Consider the following 27,656-nt stretch of genomic DNA (forward strand, 5'->3'; position numbering starts at 1 on the left):
CCAGCACATGATTAGAGATACAGATCCAGGGAAACACATTTACATAACAATCTTCAAGTATGAAGTAGAACATCTTCCTTCTTATTTTAATGGTCTTCCAACCTGGGCTAAAGCCAATATGGGTCCCATATGGGGATAAAAGTATAATATAAGTTCAATAAATAAATGAATGAACAAAAAATCATCTTGGATTTGAAATGCAATCATTCATCTTTTCCTGTTAACTGCTACCATGTTGCCGTCAATGAATGAGAGGCCTTCCTGTTATTAACAGCCCTTCTATGATACTTGAAACTGTGACATGTAACTTCACTGGTTGAGTCCATCCATCTGGAATGTGGTCCTTCTCTTTTCCTATTGCCTTCTACTTTGTCAAGCATTATCATCTCTTTTTTCATAAGTCATGATATGGCCAAAGTATAATAGCTGTTGCGGCTGAGCAATTGTCCGGGGATTTTTCTGATGTTTCAGAGGATGAGGGAATTGATGGGTTTCAAAGTGAAGAGTCCGCTAGTGATCCGAGAGAGTTGCAGGCCGAGGAGGGCTCTGTTTGGGATTCCTGTGCTCGTTCCCAAGCAACAGAAAGTGAAGATTTCAGTTCACTTGGGAAAAGGCCTTTAGCTGATGGGAAGTTTTCTTTTGAAATCAGATTAGATTTCCGGATGGAGGGAGTGAAAGATAGATTAATGAGATGTTCTGAGAGACTACGTGAGAAGTTTTGAAGCCCAGGTGTGTCCGGCATGATCTCATGGCATCCTGGTTGGGCTTGAACTTAAATTAAGTGATGTTTACATGGTGCCTCTCAGAGGAGAAAATGTTGCCATAAGTAGGCATTCCTGTCTCAGCTCTCAAGTTCATGATTTACATTTCCTGGGTTTGCCTATGTTCCTGGAAGGGTTTGCCTTGGAAAAAGTTCCTGCTTTCATGCTTATAGATTTCATGCCTGAAATTTTGTCTCTCTTGACTTTGTGCCATTTTTGGATTGCTGCTATTTTGTATATAGACTACTGCAATTTTGTATTTCCTTCTCTGCTGCTCTTTTGGGAAATGCCATTTCCCCCCCTTTGTACATGCTTTTTAAAATAAACTTCTGTAGTTAGTACCACTAGACTCTGGTGTGGTGCTGCGTGAAAAGGTGTCTCAAGGCTAGAGTGCAACAATAGCCTCAATGTAGTCATCTCAACTTCTCAGGAGAGTTCAGGCTTGATTTGTTCCAGGGCATATCTATTTCTCTTTTTAGCAATCTCTAATATTCTCCCCTATAGTGAAGTCTTCCTCTTCTCCTACTGCTTCTACATTACCAAGGGAGACTTCATGGAGATTTTTCCAAGTTTTAGTCTTCTTCTGGTTTCTTAACGATCATCCTCATCTTGATTTATGACTCACCCAAAGTATAGAAGATCTTCGTATTCTTATTCCTGTTATTTAACTGTGTTTGGGCACTGTTATGATATATCCAAACTTTCTCTCAAAATGGCACCCATGAGGTCTCATTTTGCCTCATCCTTTCTGCCTTTCAAAACAATAAACAACCTCTTCAGTGCCATTAACTCCAAATACTCCAATTCATTTGCTTCATTAGAGAATTACACCACAGAGGTTGTTTTGGCATACCGTATTCTGCTTAGCAATTCATTAGAGTACACATTAATTTTGTTTTGTTATAAGGTGTCAATTAATAAGCCCAGTAACTCAATAATTCACCCATTCATTAATGGTAATGCAGAAAGAAAGATTATAGAATTCATTAATGCCAATACAAAAAGAATGATTATAAAATTAATTGCATCAGGATAATATACTACAAGTCTATAATTAATTGATAACAGAACCAAAATTTATTACCTCCAATACCCTGCCCCATATTATTCTGCCACTAATTCATTCATTAATGCTAGATCAATATCACAGTCTAGAGATAAATCAAATTAAAGTTCCACTGGGGGGGAAATCAACATGTTCTCTCTGTTTTCTTTCCTTGATTTTGCCATTTCATATGAGAGGGATATACAAATATAAGGCAGATTTTACTACACCATTGTATAGGATGGGACTTGATTCTGGTTTCAGTGAGGAGTCCTGGATACCAAGGGCCCAGTGCAGTTAGTTTAGAATAAAAAAAATCCCAAAACATGTGGAATTGCTCTTCATTTTGTAATTAGGCAACCTAATTCAATTTCTACTGTTATTTTTGCCTGTGGTGCCATGTTTTCTCTTAAGGATACAATGTTCAAGAACATATCTAGTTCCTTAGCTGAGGTATACCTGAGGGATAAACATATAAGGCAGTGGTTCTCAACCTTCCTAACGCTGCCATCCTTTAATACAGTTCCTCATGTTGTGGTGACTCCCAACCATAAAATTATTTTCATTGCTATTTCATAACCATAATTTTGCTACTGTTATGAATCGTAATGTAAATGTCTGATATGCAGGATGTGTTTTCGTTCACTGGGACCAAATTTGGTACAAATACCTGATATGCCTAAATTTGAATAGTGGTGGGGTTGGAAGTGGGTTGATTTTGTCATTTGGGAGTTGTAGTTGCTGGGGTTTATAGTTCATCTACAATCAAAGAGCATTTTGAACTCTACCAATGATGGAATTGAACCAACGTTGGCTTACAGAACTCCCATGACTAACAGAAAATATTGGAAAGTATTGTCGAAGGCTTTCATGGCTGGAATCACTCAGTTCTTGTGGGTTTTTCGGGCTATATGGCCATGTTCTAGAGGCATTTCTCCTGACGTTTCGCCTGCAGGATGCTTGCCATAGATGCAGGCGAAACGTCAGGAGAAATGCCTCTAGAACATGGCCATATAGCCCGAAAAAACCCACAAGAACTGAATATTGGAAAGGTTTGGCGGGTATTGACCTTGAGTTTTGGAGCTGTAGTTCACCTGCCTCCAGAGAGCACTGTGGACTCAGACAATGATGGATCTGAAACAAACTTGGCACGAAATCTCAATATGCCCAAATGTGAACACTGGTGGAGTTTGGGTGGAAATAGACTTTGACATTGTAGTTGTAGTTGCTGGGATTTATAGTTTACCTACAATCAAAGACCATTCTAAACCCCACCAACGATAGAATTAGGCCAAACTTCCCAAACAGAACCTGCATGACCAACAGAAAATACTGTGTTTTCTTATAGTCTTTGTCAACCCCTCTGACACCCTCCTTGTGACCCCCCCCCCCCCCAAGCAACAGAAAGTGAAGATTTCAGTTCATTTGGGAAATGGTCCTCAGAAAATGGGAAGTTTTTGCATGAAACCAGATTAGGTATCCAGACAGTGGGAGTGAAAGATAGATTCATGAGATGTTCTGAGAGACTCCATGAGAAGTTTTGAAGCCCAGGTGTGTCCGGCATGATCTCATGGCATCTTGGTTGGGCTTGAGCTTAAATTAAGTGATGTTTACTTGGTGCCTCTCAGAGGAGACAACGTTGCCATAAGTAGGCATTCCTGTCTTGGCTCTCAAGTTCATGATTCAAGTTTCCTAGGTTTGGCTATGATCCTAGAAGGGTTTGCCCCTACATTGAGAAACGCTGATATAAGGCCATCTTTTTTCCCATCATCACTTTCCCTGGTTCAAAAAGAATGGTTTGAAGAGAGCTTCCACATGGAAAACAAAGTGGAACTGAAAATCTTTTGATCAGATATCTTCCTGCATCTTGTGGCCTTTGTTTTTCTGATCTTGAATTTCCAGGGTTGTTGTTACTATGTGCCTTGAAGGTGACTCTGACTTAGGGTTTTCTTGGTCTTGACAAGATCTTTGTTTCAAAATAAATTTGCAGTTCTTTTCCTTTAAGGCTGAAAGAGCGTGGCTTGCCGAAGGTCATCTGATGGATTTCATGCCTGAGCAGGGATTCGAACCCTGGTTTTGCCCATCTGCAAAGGCATCTTTTCTTTCCGCTTATCTGACCGCCAGCCGCAGCCCGCAGGCCCTTAAAATAGACCCTGAAGCTTGAGCTATCATTTTCATGCAATTCGATGAAACGATTTTCTTCTCGGCATAATGTCATGGCAGATTTTATCTAGCACATCCTGTAGAACTTTAGCTTTCACTGGCAGTAAAAGGTAGATTACAAATTATTGGCGTGCATTCAGAAGTAAATGGGAAAAGAAGGGACAAAAACCTCAAACCACGGCCCCCAAAATAAGCCCAAGAATTCTGTCCATGAAGCAAATGGATACACATCTTTTTTAAAAAAGGCTTTCTTTGAACAATATGTCCAGGTAAACTTTCCTTTCTAGATGCCCTTATTTTAAAATACAGTCTCACATCATAAAGCCTTTTATTATTCCCAGTATAACAGAAGAGCAGAACAGCCTTCAGAAGAATCACTTTATGGTTCCTTTTTTTTACCCCTGATCTGTAGATCCAAGGTGCATTGAAAAGATTGATGATTAAATTTGAGTTGGTATCTATTCAATGCACAGCCTAGCACACAAACTCAGTGGGAAGAATCAATCTGGCTGGCAATCATATTTTGTAGACTTGTGCAATTCGGCTGGAGGGGCATCAGTTTTTGGTATCCAGATTTCTTTTTAAAAAAATAGTATTTATTATTTAAATAAATATTATTATTTAAATAAATACATCTTAACACCTCTCAACAAAAGATTCCCCCAGGCTCAGCCAGGCTTTCAAATGCTAATGAAACATTCACACCTAGCTCCAGCAGAGAAGAGCTCTTTGCCCCACCCCAGTCATTCCACAGATATATAAACCATTTTCCTAACTCCAACAGACCTTACTACCTCTGAGGATACTTGCCATAGATGCAGGCGAAACGTAAGGAGAAAATGCCTCTAGAACATGGCCATATAGCCCGAAAAAACCCACAAGAACCTAAATACTATTATTATCCGTAAAACAATTTGACAATATATAAATACACACATGATAGTAGCAATGAGGAAGGAGAGAGAGAAAAGGAAAAGGGAAAACATGAAGAAAAGAAGAAAAAGAAGAAAAAGAAGAAAAAATCACACACAATAAAACAAAAAAGTCTTTGGTGACTTCCCTTCTATTCCTTTGCGGCTGTTTCCATTTCCATGCAAAAATGTTCAACCAAAGATGAGAAACTCTGTTCCTATAAAAAAAGCGCAATTAAATAGCATCCCACTTATCCTTTGTTTTCTTTAATCAGCTCTTCTGCTTCCTCTTCGATGTTCTTCTCTTCTAATTCTTTCCCCTCCCCCTTTCTTTCATATTCCTCAACCAGAGACCAATTTGTCTGATTGGGGTTCCCAAATTTTTCTTTAATAAAAAAGTTAGTTCATCCATTACTTTATTTATCTACTGGTCTATCCTCGGTATTTTCTCCTGTTTCTAATATTTTTTATAACTAATCCTAGCAGTGGTCACCAAATATGTAAATAAAATGTCTTTATTTAGATCTAATATTATTTCTGAGTCTATTATACCTAATAAATAGTATTTGGGCTTCCTGGGGATTTTTTTCTTAAGAATTTTTTAACATTCCTAATGAACATTTTTCCAATAATTTGCGGCTTCTTTACAGGTCCACCACATGTGGAAAAAGCTGCCCTCATGGTCCTTGCATTTCCAACAATTCTTTTTTGTGTTTTTGTATATCAGGATTAATTTTCTCGGAGTGATATACCATCAATGGAACATTTTTGCCAATTTTCCTTTAAATCTGTAGCATAGGTGATAAAGCGATATTTTAGTCTTTTATTCCAAATTTGTTCCCAATCGGTTAGTGGCATTGATCTTCTCAAATTTTCTGCCCATTTAACCATACAATTTTTCACTAGTTTCCCTTCTGTTGACCACTACAGATTTCATTGGGTTCCCAGATCCATTTTTGGGAGCCTCTCGAAAATCGGCTAATGGAAAAAATCTGGTTTTGGCTAGGAAGACGAAAGATCTGGGAAATCCAACCCATTGTCGGGAATGGGGAATTTACGAGGCTCCCCTTTCCATTCCTGGGACCCTTTCCTACCTTCTTTTCAAGGAAGCCTGGGTTTGAAGAACAGGTTTAAGGAAGCATTCTTCCTGGGACCCTTTCCTATCTTCCTTTCAAGGGAGTCTGGGTTTGAAGAAATAGGTTAAGGAAGCATGCTTCCTAGGACTCCTTTCTTTCTTCTTTTCTAGGAAGCCTGGGTTTGAACAACAGGGTTAAGTAAGGAGTGCCTAAAACACGTAATGACATTCTTCTATTCAGATTAGCCCAACAGGCAGGGCTAACAGGGAAACCCCGTGTGAGCAGCATGTATAGCCTTTTCGCATGCTGTGTGGTACTAAATAGGGGAAGAGCAGCCGTGATCGGCTGCGATATGGTCCCATTACAGATAAAAAACTTGACATCCGAGCCCTTATCCTTATGGCCATTTGACCAAGCCGGAAAAGCCAGATTGGTTGAAGCGAACTGCCCATCCGAATCTGTGCACAAGCCTAATATTCTGTGTCTTTCTGGGCTCCAAAACAAACTATGTAACTCAAGACAAGTAGACCATGATCCCATTCAATGGGAAGCTGATTTGGCTGAGACACGCCATTTGCCCAGGTAGCCCAGCCTGGGATTCAGGGTTTCGGACAGGATTATTTTCTAGTCCAACTGTGAGATCTTTGGTATTACCTGGTGGTCCTCCAGACAAATACTAACCAGGCCTGATCTGGTTCTGGCACTTCTCAAAACAGACAAAATCAGCATGTATGAGGTGGTACAATCTGTGTGCATTGTATTCAATAATGCCTATGTTCTATGTTTCTGGAAATCACACCACAGTCTAGTGCTATGCAAAGTTGTGGCCCATAACCCATTCACTGCTGGTTCACAGCAAGTTTCAAGGATATTCAACAGTTGTATGCAATGCTCAAGATTTAAAAGTTTGGTACTAGTTCCTGACACACTGAAAAAATAATGCTAATCTACAACATAGTTTGAGAGGCAGAGAGTAGTTTTTTTTCTCTGCATGTGAATGGGTTCAAGACACCTGTGGTCTTATGGTAACCTGGTGATCCTCCTCATCACAATTAACTGCTAAACAGAGAGCCAATGAGTTAGTAATGGTACATATAGCTCCTTTTCCACATCACCACCACTGACTGAGTCAGAGTGAATGATGGGTGAACAAGCAACTTGCAATACTCAAGAAAAGGAGGAGGAGGACACTTGCCATTGGGCTGCATCTTCAGCTGTTTCCCGTCTTCCTCGCAGATGCGTTTGGCGGGGACGAGAGACAGGGCCTTCTCAGCAGTGGCCCCTTGACTGTGGAATGCCCTGCCTAAAGATATAAGATCGGCTCCCTCCCTCTTGACTTTTTGAAGAAAGGTGAAAGCCTGGCTTTTTGAGCAGGTCTTCCCAAACATGGCATAGTCATACGAAATAATGGAATTACTTGATGATGCAATTGAACAATGACTTGATATGAGACACTTACGACAATGTTTTAAGGCTTGTATGGTTTTATATTTTTATACTGTATGTTAGGTTTTTAATGGTATTTTATGATTGTTATATTTTTAATTGTTATGACTGTCAAGGCATCAAATTGTTGCCATTTATAAACCACTCCGAGTTGCCTTTCAGGCTGAGAGGGGTGGTATACAAATATTGTAAATAAATAAATAAATAAATAAATCTCCGATACCCATCTAAAGCCCAACAATCCTCTAGCCTAAGGAACTCTAAGATTAGCCATTTCTGAAAAATGTGCCATACAAAGAACCACAACTTCCTCTTTCCCTTTGCTGAATAAATGCATCCAAACTATAAGATACAGCAAATTATAAAAATCCACCTTAACATTAGATATGCTATTTTTACTGCAAGAAGTATTCAACAGTGGGATGGATTGCCTCTCTCTGTAATGGGGTTACAATGTGGGTCACAATCCCCCCAAGATCTTCAATCTCTGGTAAAGCAAACCCTACTCCTCAACCATGCTGTGAACAGCCTGAAACCATTTGTATTTTTTTCTCTGTAAACAGAGAATGGCTGGATTTTAAACAAGCTTTAGATTGTTTTAAAACTGTGTTTTCCGTGCTATGTGTGCACTTGGTGGTCTGAGAAATGTTATGCTGCTCTTCTAGCTTTATAGATTGCTATTCTTTTTTTAAAAAAAATATGTGTTTTTTTTTAATACTAATCGTAAGCTGGATTGCCTTGGGAAAATGTTATGTTTTGAAATGTGCCATAAGCAGTCTTTAAAATTCTGTTTCCCTGATATAAAAGAAAATGGCTTAGTCTTGGAATGAAAAATAAAATGGCTCGCTCTATCTGATATCATGGGAAAGTTATAAAATGAGCTGCCTGACATCAGATATCCTTGAACAAATTCTATTTTGGGGGTTCATGTTGAAAGAGTGGCTATTTTTGCAAACCTTTTCAGCATTGTTCAGTTTATCATGTATTGTTTTTTCATTGCATGCCTTATAAATGTTGAAATCTTTAGATGTGAGCAATTTATAAAGGTTGATTAATAAAGTAAACAAATAAACAGATATTTGAACTGAATGGGTCAAAATGCTTTCTGAACTTGCAGTGAAAAATATAAATGTATGTGTGCGTGCCAGGCTTTAGCACAGCAGGTTAAACCGCCAGCTGCAGAAAATCTTGCCAATCAAAAAGTTGACAGTTCAACCCCAGGTCGGGGTGAGCTCCCAGCCGTCAGCTTCTACTCACCTAGCAGATTGAAAATAATAATAATAATAATAATAATAATAATAATAATAATAATAATATGACTATTTAAATTCCACCCTATCTCCCCAAGGGGACTCAGGGCGGATAACAGTACACATACATGGCAAACATTCAGTGTCGTTTGGACAGACAAGGACAGAACAGACAGAAAGGAGGTATGTTGTGTCAATGTCCAGCTTTTCGGCGCCTTGAAGGTTGTACTGAAATCCAGCCATGGAGGGTGCTGTCGCTCCATCATCTATGATGAAGAGCCATCAGGACTTCCTACTTCCTTTTGGTCATGGCTTTTCTGGTCTTTTTCTTTTATTGTATCACAAAATACCTCCCCTACTTTTAAGTGGTACCTAATTTCTCTACTTACAGCTCTAACCTGTTTTCGAACTACTTAGCTAAACAGTGAACTGGGCTGACAGTTGGGTGATCACACTGACCCGGGCTTTGAACTGACAATCTTTCAGTTGTTAGATCTTTTTGCTTCTGGTGGTGATATACCAGTTGTGCTATAGCCTGGCCCTAATAGCAATGCGAGTAGATAAATAGGTACCGCTTTAAGCGGGGAGGTAATAAAAGGCTTCTATAAGGACATGCTGGTGATTAGATTGGGAAGATGTCTATGAACAACAAAGCTCCTTGGCATGGAAGATGGAGCAACAGCACCTCTGTTTGGCCAGAGTCGAGCACAGTCTCCAGATGCCAGAACTGTAAAAAGATGGAAATGCCTATACCTCTGTTTATGTATTGTCTGTCCATGTTAATTGTATAATGGCATTGTATGTTTGCCATATATGTGTTCGGTAATCTGTCCTGAGTCACCTCGGGGAGATAGAGTGGAATATAAATAAGGTATATTATTATTATTATTATTATTATTATTATTATTATTATTATTTGAAGCACAACAAGATGAGTCCACAGCAGACACTCTGCTGGCTGTTGTAGTGGATCACACGTCGGACACTTCCCAAGTGTCTAGGACTATGTAATGTATTTGAAAATAATGCATGCAGATCCCAGTAAGGTGGCCTTCTGCAGCTGGCAGAAGTGCCAATTGTGTTTAAGTGCAGGCCAAGATCTTAGGCATTGCACCCAGTGTGCCCATCACCACTGGGACCATCTTGACTGGCTTGTGCCAGAGTCTTTGCAGTTTGATCTTTAAATCCTTATATCATGCCAGCTTTTCCAGTTGTTTCTCTTCAATCCTGCTTTTGCCTGGGACTGCAACATCGACAATCCATACTTTGTTTTTTAACATGATCGTGAAGTCAGGAGTATTGTGCTCCAAAACTCTGTCTGTCTGAATTCGGAAGTTCCAGAGTAGTTTGACGTGTTCTTTCTCTTTAGCTTTTTCCAGCTTGTGATCCCACCAGTTTATTTATTTATTTTTATTTATTTGGAGTGCTTCTACCCCGCCCTTCTCAACCCCTGAGGGGGGACTCAGGGCGGCTTACAAAAGGCACAATTCGATGCCTAACAATTCACAAAATACAGTACAATATACAATATACAATACACAAATTTACCATATAATGTCAACAGTTATAACTAATTAAAACAAGCAAACAGTATACTAGCAGCAATAAAATCATCTTGTGGTCAATGTTCGCCAATTCATAGTCCGTAATCCGTCTAGCATCATCAATATCTTTTCCTACTCTGGTTGTCATTGGTTGTCTTCGTCCATCTGCCAGCTTACCCGAAGGCCTGGTCCCACATTCAAGTTTTTAGCTTCCTTCTGAAAGCAAGGAGGGATGTTGATGACCTACTCTCCCCCGGGAGTGCATTCCACAGGCGAGGGGCCACCACCGAGAAGACCCTGTCCCTCGTCCCCACCAGTCTCGCTTGTGATAAAGGTGGGGCCGAGAGCAGGGCCTCCCCAGCAGATCTTAAGCTCTTTCTCACAGGCAGATGGTATTTGTGGCACAGGTTCCAATGAATCATCTGAGCAATGGTGTTATGCCTCTACTTGTAGTCTGTCTGCACAATCTTCTTGCAGCAGCTGAGGACGTGGTCTATTGTTTCATCCTTGCAGAGTCTACATTTGGGATCTATTATTATTATTATTATTATTATTATTATTATTTGTGTGTGTGTGCATGCATGTGTAGTCTTGTTTTGATACAATTAACACACACACACACACACAGTCTTGTTAGTAATGGTCTTCTAATGCATTTTTAAAGCTGCAATCTAACTTTAATCAAGCAATCCAGAAAAAAACAAACCAGAGGGTTTAATTTTCTACAACACTTAAATACTTAAATACTGATCCCTATTCATGTATCAGTTCAGTACTTAGACACTTCCAGCAAGTAAATATAAAAATCAGCCAGAAAAAGAAATAAGAATAAAAACATCCCTCCTTATTAAAACCAGCAATACATTTTTAACAGTTTTTTTAAAGAAAAGAGGTTGAGATGAAAATCTATTTCAGAACATGGGCATCAGGCATAAATATTCTTACGCAATCAAAGGTGGCACAACACATGCCGATGAGAAATGCTTGGAGAGTTGCAGATTTCATACACACGCCCTCTCTGAAAGAAGATGCTTATAAAATGTTGTGTGTTGATAAACACATACTGTTGTTCAGTAGAGAGAAAGGGGTAACAGATGGTCTGTGGAAGAACAAGAGGAGAATGCATATCTTTCAGCAATTGCTGCTTTCAAGCCATCTGTATTGCTATATTCCTGGAACAGTGGAGGTTGCTTGTTCCCATCTCACTCTGGTTTTTACTCTAAATGTAAAAAAATCTCACCACGATTACCAGCTCTCATTCTCGAAAGCAGTTTCAGAAATATTATTTTCTGCAGAGAAAATTCTGCAGTCAGGGGCTCATTCTGTACAAAATCCAAACATATTTGTCGAATGTGAAAAGGAGCATTTTCTGTGCAAATATGCATGGGAAATAAAAATACTATGTAGAAATAATATTTTCTATACCCAAGGAGTTCTCTCTTGTGTATAAAAAGCCTTGTATCTGCATTAAACAAACCCATGTTAATTTTGCATGGAATAAACTTGAATCCACAGGGCCATGCTGGTGCAGCGGATTAAACTACTGAGCTGCTGAACTTGCTGACTGGAAAGTTGACAGTTCGAATCCATGGGATGGGATGAGCTCCCATTGATAGCCCCAGCTTCTACCAACCTAGCAGTTTGAAAACATGCAAATGTTGTTGTGCAGAAGCGGATTTTAGCCAAGTCCCATGCAAAAGACACACAGACAAGAGGAAAAAGGAACAGAAAAACGTTACTCCTATCAGAAGAGACATAAACTTGCAGCGTTGCATACAAAATCAAACAGTGCAACAAACTTATATAGTCCTTCTTCATCTTCCTTCAAATGAGAGAGCAAAACATAAACCTTGAGTAAATAGCTATTCCACCATGTTTTATGTAATTATGATGTTGCTGTTTATTGTTTGTGTTTGCGCTTTCGGTTTGCGTTTTCGGTTTTACTCTGTTGTATTTGTTATTTGGGCTTGGCCTCATGTAAGCCGCCCCGAGTCCCCTTTGGGGAGATGGTGGCGGGTTATAAATAAAGTTGTTTTTTATTATTATTATTACTAGCTGTCCCCTGCCACGTGTTGCTATGGCCCACATGGGGGCTCTGTGTGGGAGGTTTGGCCCAATTCTATTGCTGGTGGGGTTCAGAATGCTCTGTGATTGTAGGTAAACGATAAATCCCAGCAACGACAACCCCCAAATATCAAGAATCTATTTTCCCCAAACTCCACCACTGTTCACATTTGGGCATATTGAGTCTTCGTGTAGAGTTTGGTCCAGATCCATCATTGTTTGAGTCCACAGTGATCTTGGCATGTAGGCGAAATACAACTCCAAAACCAAAGGACACTGCCCACCAAACCCTTCCAGTATTTTCTGTTGGTCATGGGAGTCATATGTGCAAGTTTGATTCAATTCCATCATTGGTGGGGTTCAGAATGCTCTTTGATTGTAGGTGAACTATAAATCCCAGCAACTACAACTCCCAAATGACAAAATCATTTTTTTAGTGAAGGACATACATTGGTTTGTTAGGTGTCTTGTGTCCAAATTTGGTGTCAATTCGTCCAGTGGTTTTTGAGTTCTGTTAATCCCACAAACGAACATTACATTTTTATTTATATAGATGATGATGATGATGATGATGATTATGATTATTATTATTAAAGAGCATCGCTGTTAGATCATAGCAGCATTACAGCATACTGCTTCTCTTCCTCAGAGTAGCGTATTGTTTCTCCAAACTGTATTCTAAAATCCATACAGTTATACCCCACCGGTGTGGCCCAAACATGCTAGCTGACCTACATTACCAGCTGTACAAAATAATTAACAGTTTTTCTTTAACACACACTTGATCCTGCTACTACTTACTGTAACAAATGTGAGTAGATCAATAGGTACCACCTTAGCAGAAGGTAAATGGCGTTCCATGCAGTCATGCTGGCCACATGACCTAGGAGGTGTCTATGGACAATGCCAACTTTTCACTTAGAAATTGAGATGATCACCACTCCCCAGAGTTGGACTCGAGTAGACTTAATGTCAAGGGGAAACCTTTACCTTTACTTAAACTTGAATCAGACAGCTTATTATCCTTCTAGGAGTCTTCCCAAATACTGGGGGGAAATGATTTTTGAATATTTTCTAATATTATTTACATCTTTACTGAATGGTAAAATGTTTGCTGTGGCTTGGGAATCTCTATTTCTGGCTTTACTTTGTTGTAAACAAAGCCATTTTCCATTTTCTCTGACTTCTTTCCTCATGTAATATGAGAACAGATAGATAAGCTCCTACAGGTCAGGTTGGAAGGAACTGACAATAATGAAGGGAATCCAGCAATATCTATAATATATATTGCCCCATTTTAAAGTGGGAATGAATATGGCTTCACACAGGCTCACTTATAGAAATCTTACAGGGTTTTTTGTGTGTATTTTGACCCTAGAAAAAATTAGCCAGAAGAATAAAATACAACCATAAATGTTTTTTGATATATATCATTCCCTATGATGCCACAAGACTGTGCATGAATGACTGTATATGATCAACTGATGCCTAGCCTATAGTCAAAACTTCTACTGATTTTGGATATTGGAAGGAATTAACCATGACAAACTATATTAGAGTGCAGGAGCTCATGGCTCAAGGCTTCTATTTTGCCAGGATGTAGGACAGAATTGCCTGTCTTTCAATGAGATTGGATCCTCAGTATACCACAGTAAAGGTAAAGGTTTCTCATGACATTAAGTCTAGTTATGTCCCACTCTGAGGTGCTGCTCATCTCCATTTCTAAGCCAAAGAGCCAGCATTGTCCGTAGATGCCTCCAAGGTCAGGTGGCCAGAATGACTGCATGGAGCGCTGTTACCTTCCCACTGGAGTGGTACCTATTGATCTATTCACATTTGCATGTTTTCAAACTATTAGATTGGCAGAAGCTGGGGCTAACAGGTCACTCCATTCCCTGGATTCAAATCGCCAACCTTTCAGTCAGCAAGTTCGACAGCTCAGTGGTTTAAGGGGGGGGGGGGGCAGGGGACAGTTCTGTCTTGTCTCTTGCATATGTCATGAGTTGGGGATCCCTCCCCTCAGCACCAACTGTCACTCCGGGCCAGAGTGAAGAGAGAGGGGACCAGGGGACAGTTCCATCTTGTCTCTTGCATATGTCATGAGTTGGGGACCCCCTCCCCTCAGCACCAATTGCTGTTCTGGGTCGGAGTGGGGAGAGAGGGGGCCAGGGGACAGTTCCATCTTGTCTCTTGCATATGTCATGAGTTGGGGACCCCCTCCCCTCAGCACCAATTGCTGCTCTGGGTCGGAGTGGGGAGAGAGGGGGCCAGGGGACAGTTCCATCTTGTCTCTTGCATATGTCATGAGTTGGGGACCCCCTCCCCTCAGCACCAATTGCTGCTCTGGGTCGGAGTGGGGAGAGAGGGGACCAGGGGACAGTTCCATCTTGTCTCTTGCATATGTCATGAGTTGGGGACCCCCTCCCCTCAGCACCAATTGCTGTTCTGGGTCGGAGTGGGGAGAGAGGGGGCCAGGGGACAGTTCCATCTTGTCTCTTGCATATGTCATGAGTTGGGGACCCCTCCCCTCAACACTATTGCTGCTCTGGGCGGTAGAGGGGAGAGAAGGGGCTAGGGGACAATTCCATCTTGTCTCTTGCATATGTCATTAGTTGGGGGCCCCTCCCGTCAGCACCAACTCCTGCTCTGGGCCGTAGTGGGGAGAGAGGGGGCCAGGGGACAGTTCCATCTTGTCTCTTGCATATGTTATCAGTTGAGGACCCTTCCCCCCAGCACCAACTGCCGATCTGGGCCAGAGTGAAGAGAGAGGGGGCCAGGGGACAGTTCCACCTTGTCTCCTGTGCTATGTTAATAATATAATATAATACAATACAATGTAATGTAATGTATATACATATAATATTTATAATATTATAATGTAATGCAATACAATACTATTACTAATAATATTATATTATAATTATATATTTATATTACATGAAATATTACTAATAATATTACAATATAATGGTATAATACAATATAGTAATAATTAATACTGATATTGTAATATGCTAATAATATAATATATTGTATGTATCTTGTAAGCCGCTCTGAGTCCCCTTCAGGGTGAGAGGGTGGCATATAAATGTTGTAAATAAATAAATAAAATTAAATAACCCGCTGCACCACTGGGGGGGGGGGGGGGGTGCAGCAGGTTATTTATGATATACCATACTTGGTTCTATAATTTCTTCCACAGTTAATTGAGAAGAAAATTCCCCTTTGCTTTTCCTCCAAAACGACTCATGGCAGTTTGATACGTTCTTCTATTTGCTCTGTTTTCACATTCCTTCAGGATCTTTACCTTCTCTTTCTTTGGATCTCTTAACACTCAAGTGAATCTTTAAGTAACCACAATGCTAAAAATTTAGAGACTAAAGGAAAAATTCATTGGGTGGAGAAAAAAAAATGTATTTGAAATAATAGAAATGCTGTAAATAAATAATTTGAAAGGACAATAAATATTTTCATTTTGACCCCACCTCTGCACCAGTGTAAGTAATTGTTTGCAATGCCTACAAGATTTTGCAGTAATCCACCGACACACTTATACAATAGAAGATATGAAATGGAAGATTGTGTGGAAAATTGCTTCATCTGTTCCATGTGAAAGAGGAGTATAGCAGGGAATCTATATGGGTGGCTCTCAAAGAATTAAATATAGGACTGTAATTGTTTGGTTATTTGTTGCAAGGAAAAATAGAAATACCTTGGGTGGATTCGTCAACAGCTTTTCTTTTTCTGTTGTGGCTGTTGTAATTCAGTCTGAGTTCTTGGCCATATTCATTAAGAGTTTCTCTGGATTCGTAGGATTGTCTTGCCTTTCTCCCATCTTCACTTTCATCAGAAGAGCTCGTATAAGCTAAGTCCATTTCATGCTTGGCCTTGGATAACGGCTGGTAGGGTTTGCAGTCCATCTGCTCCATCTCTGAGTGAGTCGGACCAGAGTCATGAAAACAATGAGTTGAGGCTCCTTACAGAAATGGTCCTGAAAGAGACAAAAGACAAAATTGTAGCTCTTCATTCAAGGCAAAAAAATAATTAAAAAAACTGGATATAAAAGTTGCATTTAGTCAAGGGAAACATAAATGTTCTCATTACGATCCCTTGTGTTGAAATATTTTAGCCAGTTAATTGTTACAGGAAATTAAATAAATACTACAATTATAGGAAAGTATTCCCTTTGCTCCTTTAAATTATAGCAAGTGTAGATTAACGTAACAGTTTACCTGAATATATAATAGCCTATCATTTTTCCAAATGTTGGGGTCAGTCTAAACTCATCTCTCTCGTCTGTTCTTTTTTTCATACATCAGCTTAACCTGAATATACATTTTTTCAGACAAATTATCCTATTGCATCCAAACTAGGAGATCTTTTCCTAATGCCTGACAAAAAAACCCACAAAAATAAACCAAGGTAGGATGACCATCTAATGCAGTTGTTCCCAACTTGTGGTCCATGGACCACCAGTGGTCTCCAAGAACTAATATATGGTCCGCAGTCTCACCGTCACTACATTGTTGCAACGAGAGTGACTGGTCTCATGAAACCCTTTTATAATACTGAGGTAATGGGGATGTCGGGAGGGGAAAGGCTGAGTACCCACAAAAGGCACGATGACAAAACTCCTGACTGCTGCTTCTTCTTCTCCTCCTCCCTCCCTCCCCCTGAATGGAGCCGTTCCATGTGGTGCCTGGAAGCAGGAGCACCTTGGTGTCTTTGTTTTTTTATTATCTCTCTCTATATAAATGCTCTGTGCATAATGGGTGCCTTAAAAACAACAGAACCAATGAACGAAATCACACCAAATGTGACAACAAAAGTCTCACTCAAAAAATATTATTTTGTCATTTGGGAGTTGTAGTTGCTGGGATTTATAGTTCACCTACAATCAAAGAGCATTCTGAACTCCATCAACGATGGAATTGAACCAAACTTGGCATACAGAACTCCCATGACCAACAGAAAATACTGGAAGGGTTTGGTGGGCATTGACCTTGAGTTTGGGAGTTGTAGGTCACCTGCATCCAGAGAGCACTGTGGACTCAAACAACGATGAATCTAGACCAAGCGCAAGCACTCAATATGCCCAAATGTGAACACAGATGGGATTTGGGGGAAATCGACCTTGACATTTGGGAGTTGTAGTCACTCGGATTCACAGTTCACCTAAAATCAAAGAGCATTCTGAACACCACAAATGACAGAATTGGGGCAAACTTCCCACACAGGACCCCCATGACCAACAGAAAATACTTAAGGCCATTCAATCCAACTCTCTTTACCAGGGCAAGAAAACGTAATCAAAGTCCTCTTGACAAAGAGCCATCCAGCCATAGATATAGATAGATAGATAGATAGATAGATAGATAGATAGATATTATTCACACACACACACACAGATATAGTATCATAGATTTGAAAGGGACCCTTAAAGAAGGACAATTATATGTTGCATGTTCTAGAGTGGGCAAACCAGACACTCTCCACATCAACACTGACAAAGAAACAGCAAGAAATACTGTTTACCCACAAGCATAAAGAAACCACATATATTAGAAACCAACACTTCCTCATTACTTTATTTTCCAAATCAACAGACTGGGTCACAGCAACGCCTGGCAGGGTACAGCTAGTTATTTATAATTTAAAACATTTATATTCCGCCCTTCTCACCCCGCAGGGGACTTAGGGCAGAGCAGAACATATATACGGCAAACATTCAATGCCGGGACATAAAACCATAAATACATACAAACATTAAAATCACTTATATTCACATTAAAAGTTTCTTAAACACCATCTCAGGACACCATTTTGCTTCATTTCACTCCCCCAAAGGCCTGGTCCCACAGCCAGGTCTTCACCATCCTTTTGAAGGACAGGAGGGAGGGGGCTGATCTAATACTGCTAGGAAGGGAGTTCCATAACCGGGGGCCAATCATCAAGAAGGCCCTGTCTCTCATCCCTGCCAAACGCGCATGTGATGGTAGTGGGACCAAGAGCAGGACCTCCCCAGAAGATTTGAGTTCCCACAGTGGTTCACAAAGGGAAATATGTTCAGACAGGTAAACTGGGCTGTGGTTGTTTAGGGTTTTAGGCCTGTTCTTGGGCTTATTTGGGGTGCTGATTAAGAAATTTGCATTTGATAGACCACATCAGCTCTACATTATTAAGTATGGTTTTCGGTGAGCGAGCAGATGGTGATTACTAGATGGTATATGTTCTGTGCCAGAAACTAGAGCTGATGTGGTCTATCAGATGCAATTTTCTGAATCAGCACCCCAAATAATCAAACTGAATCTAAAGTTGACCAAAAACTGAATCCTAACCCTTTTGGAGAGTGGTCCTTGGTCAAAGTGGTCCCTGGTCAAAAAAAGGTTCGGAACCACTGATCTAATGGAAACTATGCAAATGTTTCAAATTATGTTTTGAAGGATTAGGCCTTTTCTGACATAAGACCCCATTTGCTCAACACTGTCACCAAAGTCATTTGGGAGACACACATCCAATTCCTGACAAATTAACTTTTTCTCTCCTAAACCCTAGAAGGGTGATCACATCAATGCTGTTCTTAAAAGATGCTGATTCTTTTAAACTTCTTTTGGTTGTAAGAAAAAAGGAAGAATATAGCACAGAGTGAAAAAAAGGAATATAATTAAAGTATGTCCCCTGTATTTGCAGAACCTATATATGCAGTTTCACTTATCCATAGTTTCACTTATTCACTTAGAGCTTTCTGCACAAACTACACCCTATTCTTGGGATCTCGATCATTTATTCCATTGACATAATAAGATTTGCTATTATCCACAGTTTCGTGTATTAATGGGAGTGCAAGAATGTATCCACTGCATATACAGAGGTCATACAGTATAATAAATGCATGTCATCCTGGTTATAAATAGTCACAGGTACCCCAGTGTTAATCACAGGCCAAATAATCTACACGCCTAATATATATATATATATATATATATATATATATATATATAGGCTCTTTATGACCACTGGCATGCAATCTGAACTTTGGTTGTACATGAAATAATGGGCTGGTAAGGTTCATACGTAAGGTTATCACTTGATATATTGGAGGGGGGTGGATTTTCATAGGCGACTATGCTTCAGATCAGTACCTGGGAGGCATGATGCTTGTAAGAAAAATGTATGCATCCCCACACTGACATGTTCACTTATAAGTGGAGAAACATAATGAATGAAATGCATTACGATCAACAGATCAGATAAAATAAGTAGAACCAAACAAACAATATCAATAACAAGAGCATACAAAAACAAATACCATTAAATATAGGTACAGATTCCCTTAAGTTTATGATGCAATTTTGAGCCAACAAGCGAGCACTTCGGCACAAAAGCTGGCCACTTGGACGGTTACCACTGAATTCTAATTTGCCAGCAAATATGGGGGAACACATTTTCCCCACTACATTTTTAAACCAAGAGTTTTATGAGCAATATGTAAATATATAGCATCATTTTCATTGGGCACATCACACTAAAGAATGCCACCATTATGATAAACCTTTATGTTGCACACCCAAAATCTGAAATAAAGTCAACAAAACCAAAACCCTAAGAGATAAATGGAAGGGAAAGGATGTCTCCATCAGTTCCTTTAAGTGGCTTAATTCTCTTGAGATGTCTTCTAAAAGTTTGCTTATCAAGTCCATCTATATTAGTGGTTCCCAGCCTATTTTTGACCAGGGACCACTTGACCAGGGCCCACTTTGACCAGGGATCACTTTGACCAGGGCCCACTTTGGCCAGGGACCACTTTGACCAGGGATCACTTTGACCAGGGATCACTTTGACCAGGGACCACTTGACCAGGGCCCACTTTGGCCAGGGACCACTTTGACCAGGGATCACTTTGACCAGGGACCACTTGACCAGGGACCACTTTTACCAGGGATCACTTTGACCAGGGACCACTTGACCAGGGATCATTTTGACCAGGGATCACTTTGACCAGGGCCCACTTGACCAGGGACCACTTTGACCAGGGACCACTTTGACAAGGGACACCTCTCTAACATTTGTACCAAAAAGATTACGAATCTGGTTTTGGTCAATTTTAGATTCGCTTTGGGGTGCTAATTCAGAAAATTACATGGAATAGACCACATCAGCTCTAGTTTCTGATACAGAACATATGCCATGGTCAGTGACCATGGCCCACTGGTGGTCCGTGGACCACAGGTTAAGAACCACTGATCTATATAGATAGATGGGCTTGATAGGCAGTTATGGAAAGTAAAGATATGGTGAAGCCCACATGGTGTAGACATTTGAGTTCTGAACTATGTTGCTAGAAACCAGGATTCGATTCCACACTCAGCCATGGAAAGCCATTGAACAAGCCACATGTTTTCTGTCCCAGAAAACACCATGATAGGTTCAATTTAGGATTGCCACAAATTGAAAAATGTCTTGAAGGCACATAACAGATCTTCCTGTTTTGCAGTTTCTTCCACTGTAATTCATGTTGAGGCATAAACATCCTCAAAGCCATGGATGATGAACATGTGCCAGGCCTCCAAAGATGTTTGGACTGTGATTCCATTCATCTTTCCCTCTTTGGGATGATGGGCAGAGCTGACTAGAGTTATAATCCAACATCACAGGATGGGAAAAACTGAAGGATGGCCATGGTCCACATGCCCTTGGCAATGAACAGAAACCACAATCACACAACTGCCAAAATAGTGTAATTAAACATCAAATCAAGCTCATGTTTCTTGAGAAAAATATCTGTGTAGATGGTCAGTTCCAGCTGTATGTTTTCCAAATATAAGCTTCTACAGTATTTGACCAAAACATGCCTTTTATGGAAGAGAATGAACCACGGAAGAAATCGATATAGTAAAGGAAACAGCAGCTCCTTATAAAGAGACATTAGTATCAAGTCAGAAGATATATTGATGGAACAATTGAATCCTAATCTCGAACAGTATGGGACACCAAAGCTAAATACGCTAACTGTTTGCTGCTTTAGAATACACTCTTTCATTCCTACGTGATGCTCCCAGAAAAATGAAATATTCACTTTGATTCGCTTTCACAGCAATGAGAGAGGACAAGCAAGAGTGGTATTTCCACTTCCCCAGCCTTCCAGAGCATTCATAAATAGAAGATACTTGTTATAAATTTATGTAGAGTTGCAGAAGTTGTGGGGCAGCAAAAACATTTAGACTATCAAACTAGTCTAAGGCAAGGTAAGAAATTGCTTTTGTAAAGGTTAATATCAGGTCTGTGTTTGCAGGATTCATAGTACAAAAAACCCTCATCTCCATGAGAACTACACCTTTGGGCTTTGTGTGGATAACTGAAACCACAGATAATAGAGAATTGAAATGAAATGTGTATGGCCCCCAAATATCTTAAGGTGCTCCCAGACATGGGGAAAACCCACATGCACCCAAACAAGAGCTTTCCTGGTTGGGTGTCCTCATACTATCTTGGTAACTTCTGGAATAGTATGGGGCCACCCAACCACCCAAAACGTCATTAAAAGAAGTGAAAGAAGGGGCCATGGTAGCTCAGTGAGTTAAACTTCTAGCTGCAGGAAATCTGCTGACCTGAGGCTTAGCAGTTCAAAGCTGGATGTAAGGTGAGCTCCTGGTCATCAGCCCTAGCTTCTGTCTACCTAGTAGTTCGAAAGCACATAATCTTCACAATTACATCTCCCTCTATGAACCACCGCGAACTTTAAGATCTTCCAGGGAGGCCATCCTTTAGCTCCCATCACCGTCACAAGCATGGTTGGTGGGGACGAAAGAGAGAGCCTTTTCAGTGGTTGTCTCCCACCTCTGGAATGCCCTTCTTAGAGAAATAAGATGGGCCCCATCCCTCCCCTCCTTTCGCAAGAGCCTGAAGACCTGGTGGTTTAAACAAGCCTTTGAGAATGACTAGTTCTAGCTCAGCCCCAGATACTGTTGAATATGGCCATATCTTTCTCTACCAATTGGCCAGGTTACTTCCTCCTATTAGGACTTGGAAATTAACAGCCATAGACTCTACCTAATTTCCCGGGTCCTCTACAAATTGTACTAGCCTCGGCCCAGCCTTTTAAATTGCCTTGAACAGGCAGGATTATTTTAAATATATATGTGCTACTGTGATTTTTATGCTTATATTGTCTTCTTAATTTTATGTTTATGTTGTTTACTTTGTATGCATTGATGATGTTACTTGGAAACTGTTCTGAGTCCCCTCGGAGAGATAGAGTGGTATATAAATAAAGTTTTGTTGTTATTGTTGTTGTAATGTGAGTAGATCAATAGGTACCACCTTAGCGGGGAAGTAAAAAGGGTGCCCCATCCAAACATGCATTCATGCCATCTATGATTGGAGAAGTCTATGGACAACAGGCTCCTCGGCATGGAAAAATGGAATAAGGGCACCTCCTCATGGCCAGAGTTGAGCATCACCTCCAGACGCCAGAGATGAAAAGGGGAGAGCCTTTACCTCTGTCTGTGTATTGTATGTCATTCTCAGTTCTCTGAAATTTCAGGAAGGATTGGGTTTAATGGGGTATTTAATTAATTTGGGACAAAGCAAGGTTTACCCGCTTTGTCAAAATTAATTCTCTTTTACCAAAAATATTTTTTGGATGCCTTCCAGTAGAAGTCCTACAGGACCCGCATTTTGGGGCCTGTCTGGAAGCACCCTAAGCGTAATGATGTAGAACCTAGAAAAAGCCTAAAGTGGTCATATTTTGTTAGATGTGGATGAATGAAATTGCAGATATCAGTCCTGCAGAACCAGAGGCCATACTATACCATGCTTTTTAAATGGGAACCCCAGAGGTTGACTAACCAAAATCTAAAGCGTGCCTGGAAAGATGAAAAGAGAATAATGGAACAAGCTCATGGAATTTTTGGCTTCAGTTCTAGAATTTAGCTGATGTACAAATTTATTGATTTACCCAAATCTATTTTGGCTTCTGCAGCCTAATTTAGGAGGAAAAGAGAGTTCTTTGTCTCATACAGTCATAGATCTGGAAGAGATCCCAAGGGCCATCCAATCCATCATGCTTTTGTCATGCAGGGAGACACAATCAAAGCCCTCCTAAGAGATTCTGTTTAACAATGTCCAAAGAAGGAGGCTCCACTAAAGTCCCAGGCATAGCATATTCCACTGCCTGACAGCTCTTACAGTCAGGAAGTTCTTCCTAATGTTTAGGTGGAATCTCTTTTCCTGCAGTTTGAATCCATTTCTATATGTTCTAGACCAGGGGTCCCCAAACTATGGCCCGGGGGCTGAATACGGCCCTCCAAGGTCATTTACTCGGCCCTCACTCAGGGTCAATCTAAGTCTGAAAAGACTTGAAAGCACACAACAACAACAACAACAACAACAACAACAATCCTATCTCATCAGCCAAAAGCAGGCCCACACCTCCCATTGAAATACTAATAAGTTTATATTTGTTAAAATTGTTCTTAATTTTAATTATTTATTGTTTTTAAGTGTTTTTGCACTATAAATGATATCCACAGTGTGCATAGGAATTCATTTTTTTTCAAATTATAATCCGGCTCTCCAATAGTTTGAGGGACTGACCTGGCCCTCTGTTTAAAAAGTTTGAGGACCCTTGTTCTAGACTCTGGAGCAGCAGAAAACAAACTACCCCCCTCCTCAGCTTTTCAAATATTTAAACATGGCTCTCTTGTCCCCTCTCAACTGTCTCTTCTCCATGCTAAGCATCCCAGCTCCCTAAGCTGCTCATCATAAGACATGGATTCCTATCACCATTAACATCATTGTTAAACCACTAGGAGTTGGAAACCTTTGCTGATTGACAAAATATCACCCAACAGCCTACCAGCAGAGTCCTTCCTACCTTCTGCCCATATTATAAAATACTTCATGCAGTGGAGTGGGAGAAGCCCCAACAAACAAGCTTGACAGCTCTTTAAGCCAGGGATTTGCTGAACAGTAGGCAATCAATGCATTATATAAATTGTTACCAAAGCCAGGAAAGTTTCACATGAAAAACTGCTAGGTCTCAAAAATACGTGTTCCATCATTACATTTCCAGCATTAAGAGGAGTCAAATGGACTCATATACTTATCTTTAGCTACATTAAAAGCAACACAAAGCATGGTCTGAAAGGTACAAGTCACCAATCTTTAATATGAGAAAAAGGAAGTAGCTATCATAGTTCCAAGCAGTAAGAATGATATATAACTATATTGAGGGGGTCGTGTCAGGAGTGACTTGAGAAACTGCAAGTCACTTCTGGTGTGAGAGAATTGGCCGTCTGCAAGAACGTTGCCCAGGGGACGCCCGGATGTTTTGATGTTTTATCATCCTTCTGGGAGGCTTCTCTCATGTCCCCACATGAGGAGCTGGAGCTGATAAAGGGAGCTCATCTGCGCTCTCCCTGTTGGTCTTCAGTCCTGCCGGCACAGGGGTTTAATCCACTGAGCCACCATATTGAAAATAGCTATTTATAGTACAGATTGAGTATCCCTTATCTTAATATCTTGGGATCAGAAGTATTTTGGATGTTGGTTATATGTTTTTGGTTTTTGGAATATCTATATTTGCATATAAGTAGTGAGATGAGGTCAAAATATAAACATAAAAATCATACATGCTTTATAAACATCCCATACACATAGCGTGAAAGCAATTTTATATTTTATACATTGAAGATAGTGCACATTGAATCATCAGAAAGCAAAGGTAGGTTCTTCTGCACTGCAAAGATAATGCAGTTGTTGCACCTCAGCCAGAATTCACCTTGACCTCAACACCAGCTAGTAATCCAAAAGTAGTAGTACAAACAGTTTATTGAGAAAAGCACATATGAAAAGGAAAAGTCACCATAGGAAATAAGAAAGGCAAAATCCAATAAGTAATGGGAAAAATAGTCAACAAGTAATAAGCCAAACCAATCTGGCAGTAGGGGAAAAAAACCACTCCAAAGGTAATAATCCAAACAGTTCAAATCTGTTCCATAAATCAAGGTACAGGGCACAGAGAATCAAAATATGAGCATAAATTGAGGGAAACAAGAATCAAAACATGAACATGAATTCAAAAGCAGGACTATAGAAACTTCTTAAAACATGAATCCAAAACTCCCCAAACCTTTGACTCAAAACATGAACTGGAAATGAGGCTCGAGATCCTTACTGCTTTGCAGCGTTGCCTGATCTGAATCCTCAATTAAACAACTCTCTCAATGCTATGAAAGTGTGAGATCTGCGGTTTTACAAGGTTTTTAGCCTTTTCTGCTAAAAAGTGCTGTGATTTCTCTAACCTACAAATTCAGCAATGAAAGAGGAGAGATGCAAAATGATGCCCTTCCCAAAAGCCTCCAGCAAAAGCAACCTGCTGCAGCCTCTCCTAATCCCTCATATTCTCCCTCATTAATAGTTTTTACCATATTGATCATACTGTGAAGTTGTTTGGTCAAATATCTCCTGGCTTTAATCTCTGACAAGTTGGAAAGTATGATTGGGCCTAACCTCAGTGGCAATATTGTTCCAATAGTCTAGTAGGCGTTTTCAACTTCTGCTAACTAAAAAGGCTTAAACTCTCCCATTTTTCTTAGAAGAATACTTTCATTCTTTCCAGGAGGTGGATTAATGAATGTATAATAAGGAGAACAGATGTATAGATAAAATGGCAACATGTTGCATTGATTTTAAGCATCTTTTGACTGCAGCAGTTAGACAGAAACGCAGCCAGGCTCTCAGGGATGGAATATGGTTCCGTCACACGATTCCTGGAGGATATATGAATTCATAAAGGAGTAGAAAATTATATGTCCATATATGTAGATTTTTCATTTTGACAGAATGAGAGATGGATAATCATTCTTTAAAATGAAACAAGAGAGTGTTTAATTTTAGCTGCTGGGGGAAGTTAAAATATTGCTTATTGTACTCGTTGCATCTGGAAAGCAAACCCAACAGAATGAAAATGGCTCATACAAGATGAATTAGAAATATGAAGTACTTTCTTTTTAAGGATATTAAAAAAGGAGCATATGGCAAGACTGCCAAAAATGGAAAATTATTTTTCTTTGCTTTTTCGGTTGTGGCAGTCAGTCTTGGCGAGGGAATGACTTTCACTTTCTTATCATTAATATGGCCCCAAAGATGAATGTTGCTCTGTGGCAAGACTCAGAAATGGCGTGGCTCCAGTCTACTTATAAGATGTCCAAACGGATCAATGATGGACAGGCTAGGCTTATTTTCAATATAAATATATGACTCAGTAAGATAGCACACCACGAAGGAAGACCGGTGTTTCTGTTGTCTGCATTATAGCATCTTCCTCCTCCTTCCTTTTCCCTTAAACAACTTAGCCAAACACAACAACACATTTTGCAGGGGGAATTACTATCATACATTATTTAGCACAAAGAGAAAAAACTGTTGAAGCGGCAGCTGCAGAACAACTCTGTAATTACCTAACCACAATACTTTGCCTTAATGGCAAATTCCACAAACCACTTTTTTTTTTGGTATTTACGGCTGTCTTTCAGTTCTTATTATTTATCTCTTCCAAATGTACACTACACATTGTGCCCTTGGATCCTCTCTTGGAAGAATGATGGAGCATAGATTCAATAAGAGAAGTGCCAGCAGCTGCAAAGGAGACAGGGGATGTTTGGGATTCCAATGTCCGTTCCTTAGCAACTGGAGAAAAGTCAATTTCTCTTGGGAATCAGCCTTCAGGGCCTTCTGCGGGTGCAGATGGGGAGTTTTCCCGCAATATCAGATTGGGTCCCTGCATGGAGGGAGTCAAGGATAAATTAATTAGGCATTCAGAAAGACTCCAGGAGAAGTCCTTGAGACCTGGGTCTCAAAGGGATGACCTCATGGCTTTTTGGTTGGGCCTGAGCTTAAATTAAGTGATGTTTACTTGGAGTCTCCAGAGCAGACAACGTTGTTATAGATTCAAGTTCCTGTTTTAGTTCTTATGCTCATGATCCAAGTCTCTTGTGTTTGCCTATGTTCCTGAAAGTGTTTTGCCTTGGAAAAGTTCCTGTTTTCATTCTTATGGATTTATGCCTATGTTCTTGACTTCCTGGATTTCATGTGCCTTGCTATTTTGGACTATTGATCTTTGGATATATGGACTAATTCTATTTCACAGCAGTTTTTCTACTGCTTTTTGGGAAATGCCCTTTCCTCCTCTGTATTTAAACTGCTGTAGTTAGTAACTACCGGACTGTGTGGTGCTGAGTGAAAAGGTGTTCCAAGTCTAGAGTGCAACACCCTTGTGGAGAATTTGGGATTTTGGAGTATTTTGGAATTCCTGATAAGAGACACAGAGGCTACTTTAGCAATAGTGCTAGTTCTAGCCTGCAAGGCATTCAAGGCAGAGTAAATAGTTCTCTT

At 40.1% G+C, this 27,656-nt stretch overlaps 1 protein-coding gene across 10 annotated transcripts in view; it reads right to left on the bottom strand.

Moving 5' to 3' along the window:
• TENM1 (teneurin transmembrane protein 1) overlaps positions 1–27,656 on the bottom strand; it is a 453,498-nt gene that overhangs the window by 309,977 nt on the left and 115,865 nt on the right. For all 10 annotated transcript variants that reach the window (XM_067471568.1, XM_067471566.1, XM_067471567.1 and 7 more), the window contains exon 2: positions 15,973–16,251. In XM_067471568.1, the coding sequence (XP_067327669.1) occupies positions 15,973–16,189 (217 nt within the window). In that variant the 5' untranslated portion in view covers positions 16,190–16,251. The remainder of the gene's footprint in view (positions 1–15,972; positions 16,252–27,656) is intronic.

This window comes from Anolis sagrei, chromosome 10 (assembly GCF_037176765.1).
Source record: "Anolis sagrei isolate rAnoSag1 chromosome 10, rAnoSag1.mat, whole genome shotgun sequence".
NCBI classification, from domain to species: Eukaryota; Metazoa; Chordata; class Lepidosauria; order Squamata; family Dactyloidae; genus Anolis; species Anolis sagrei.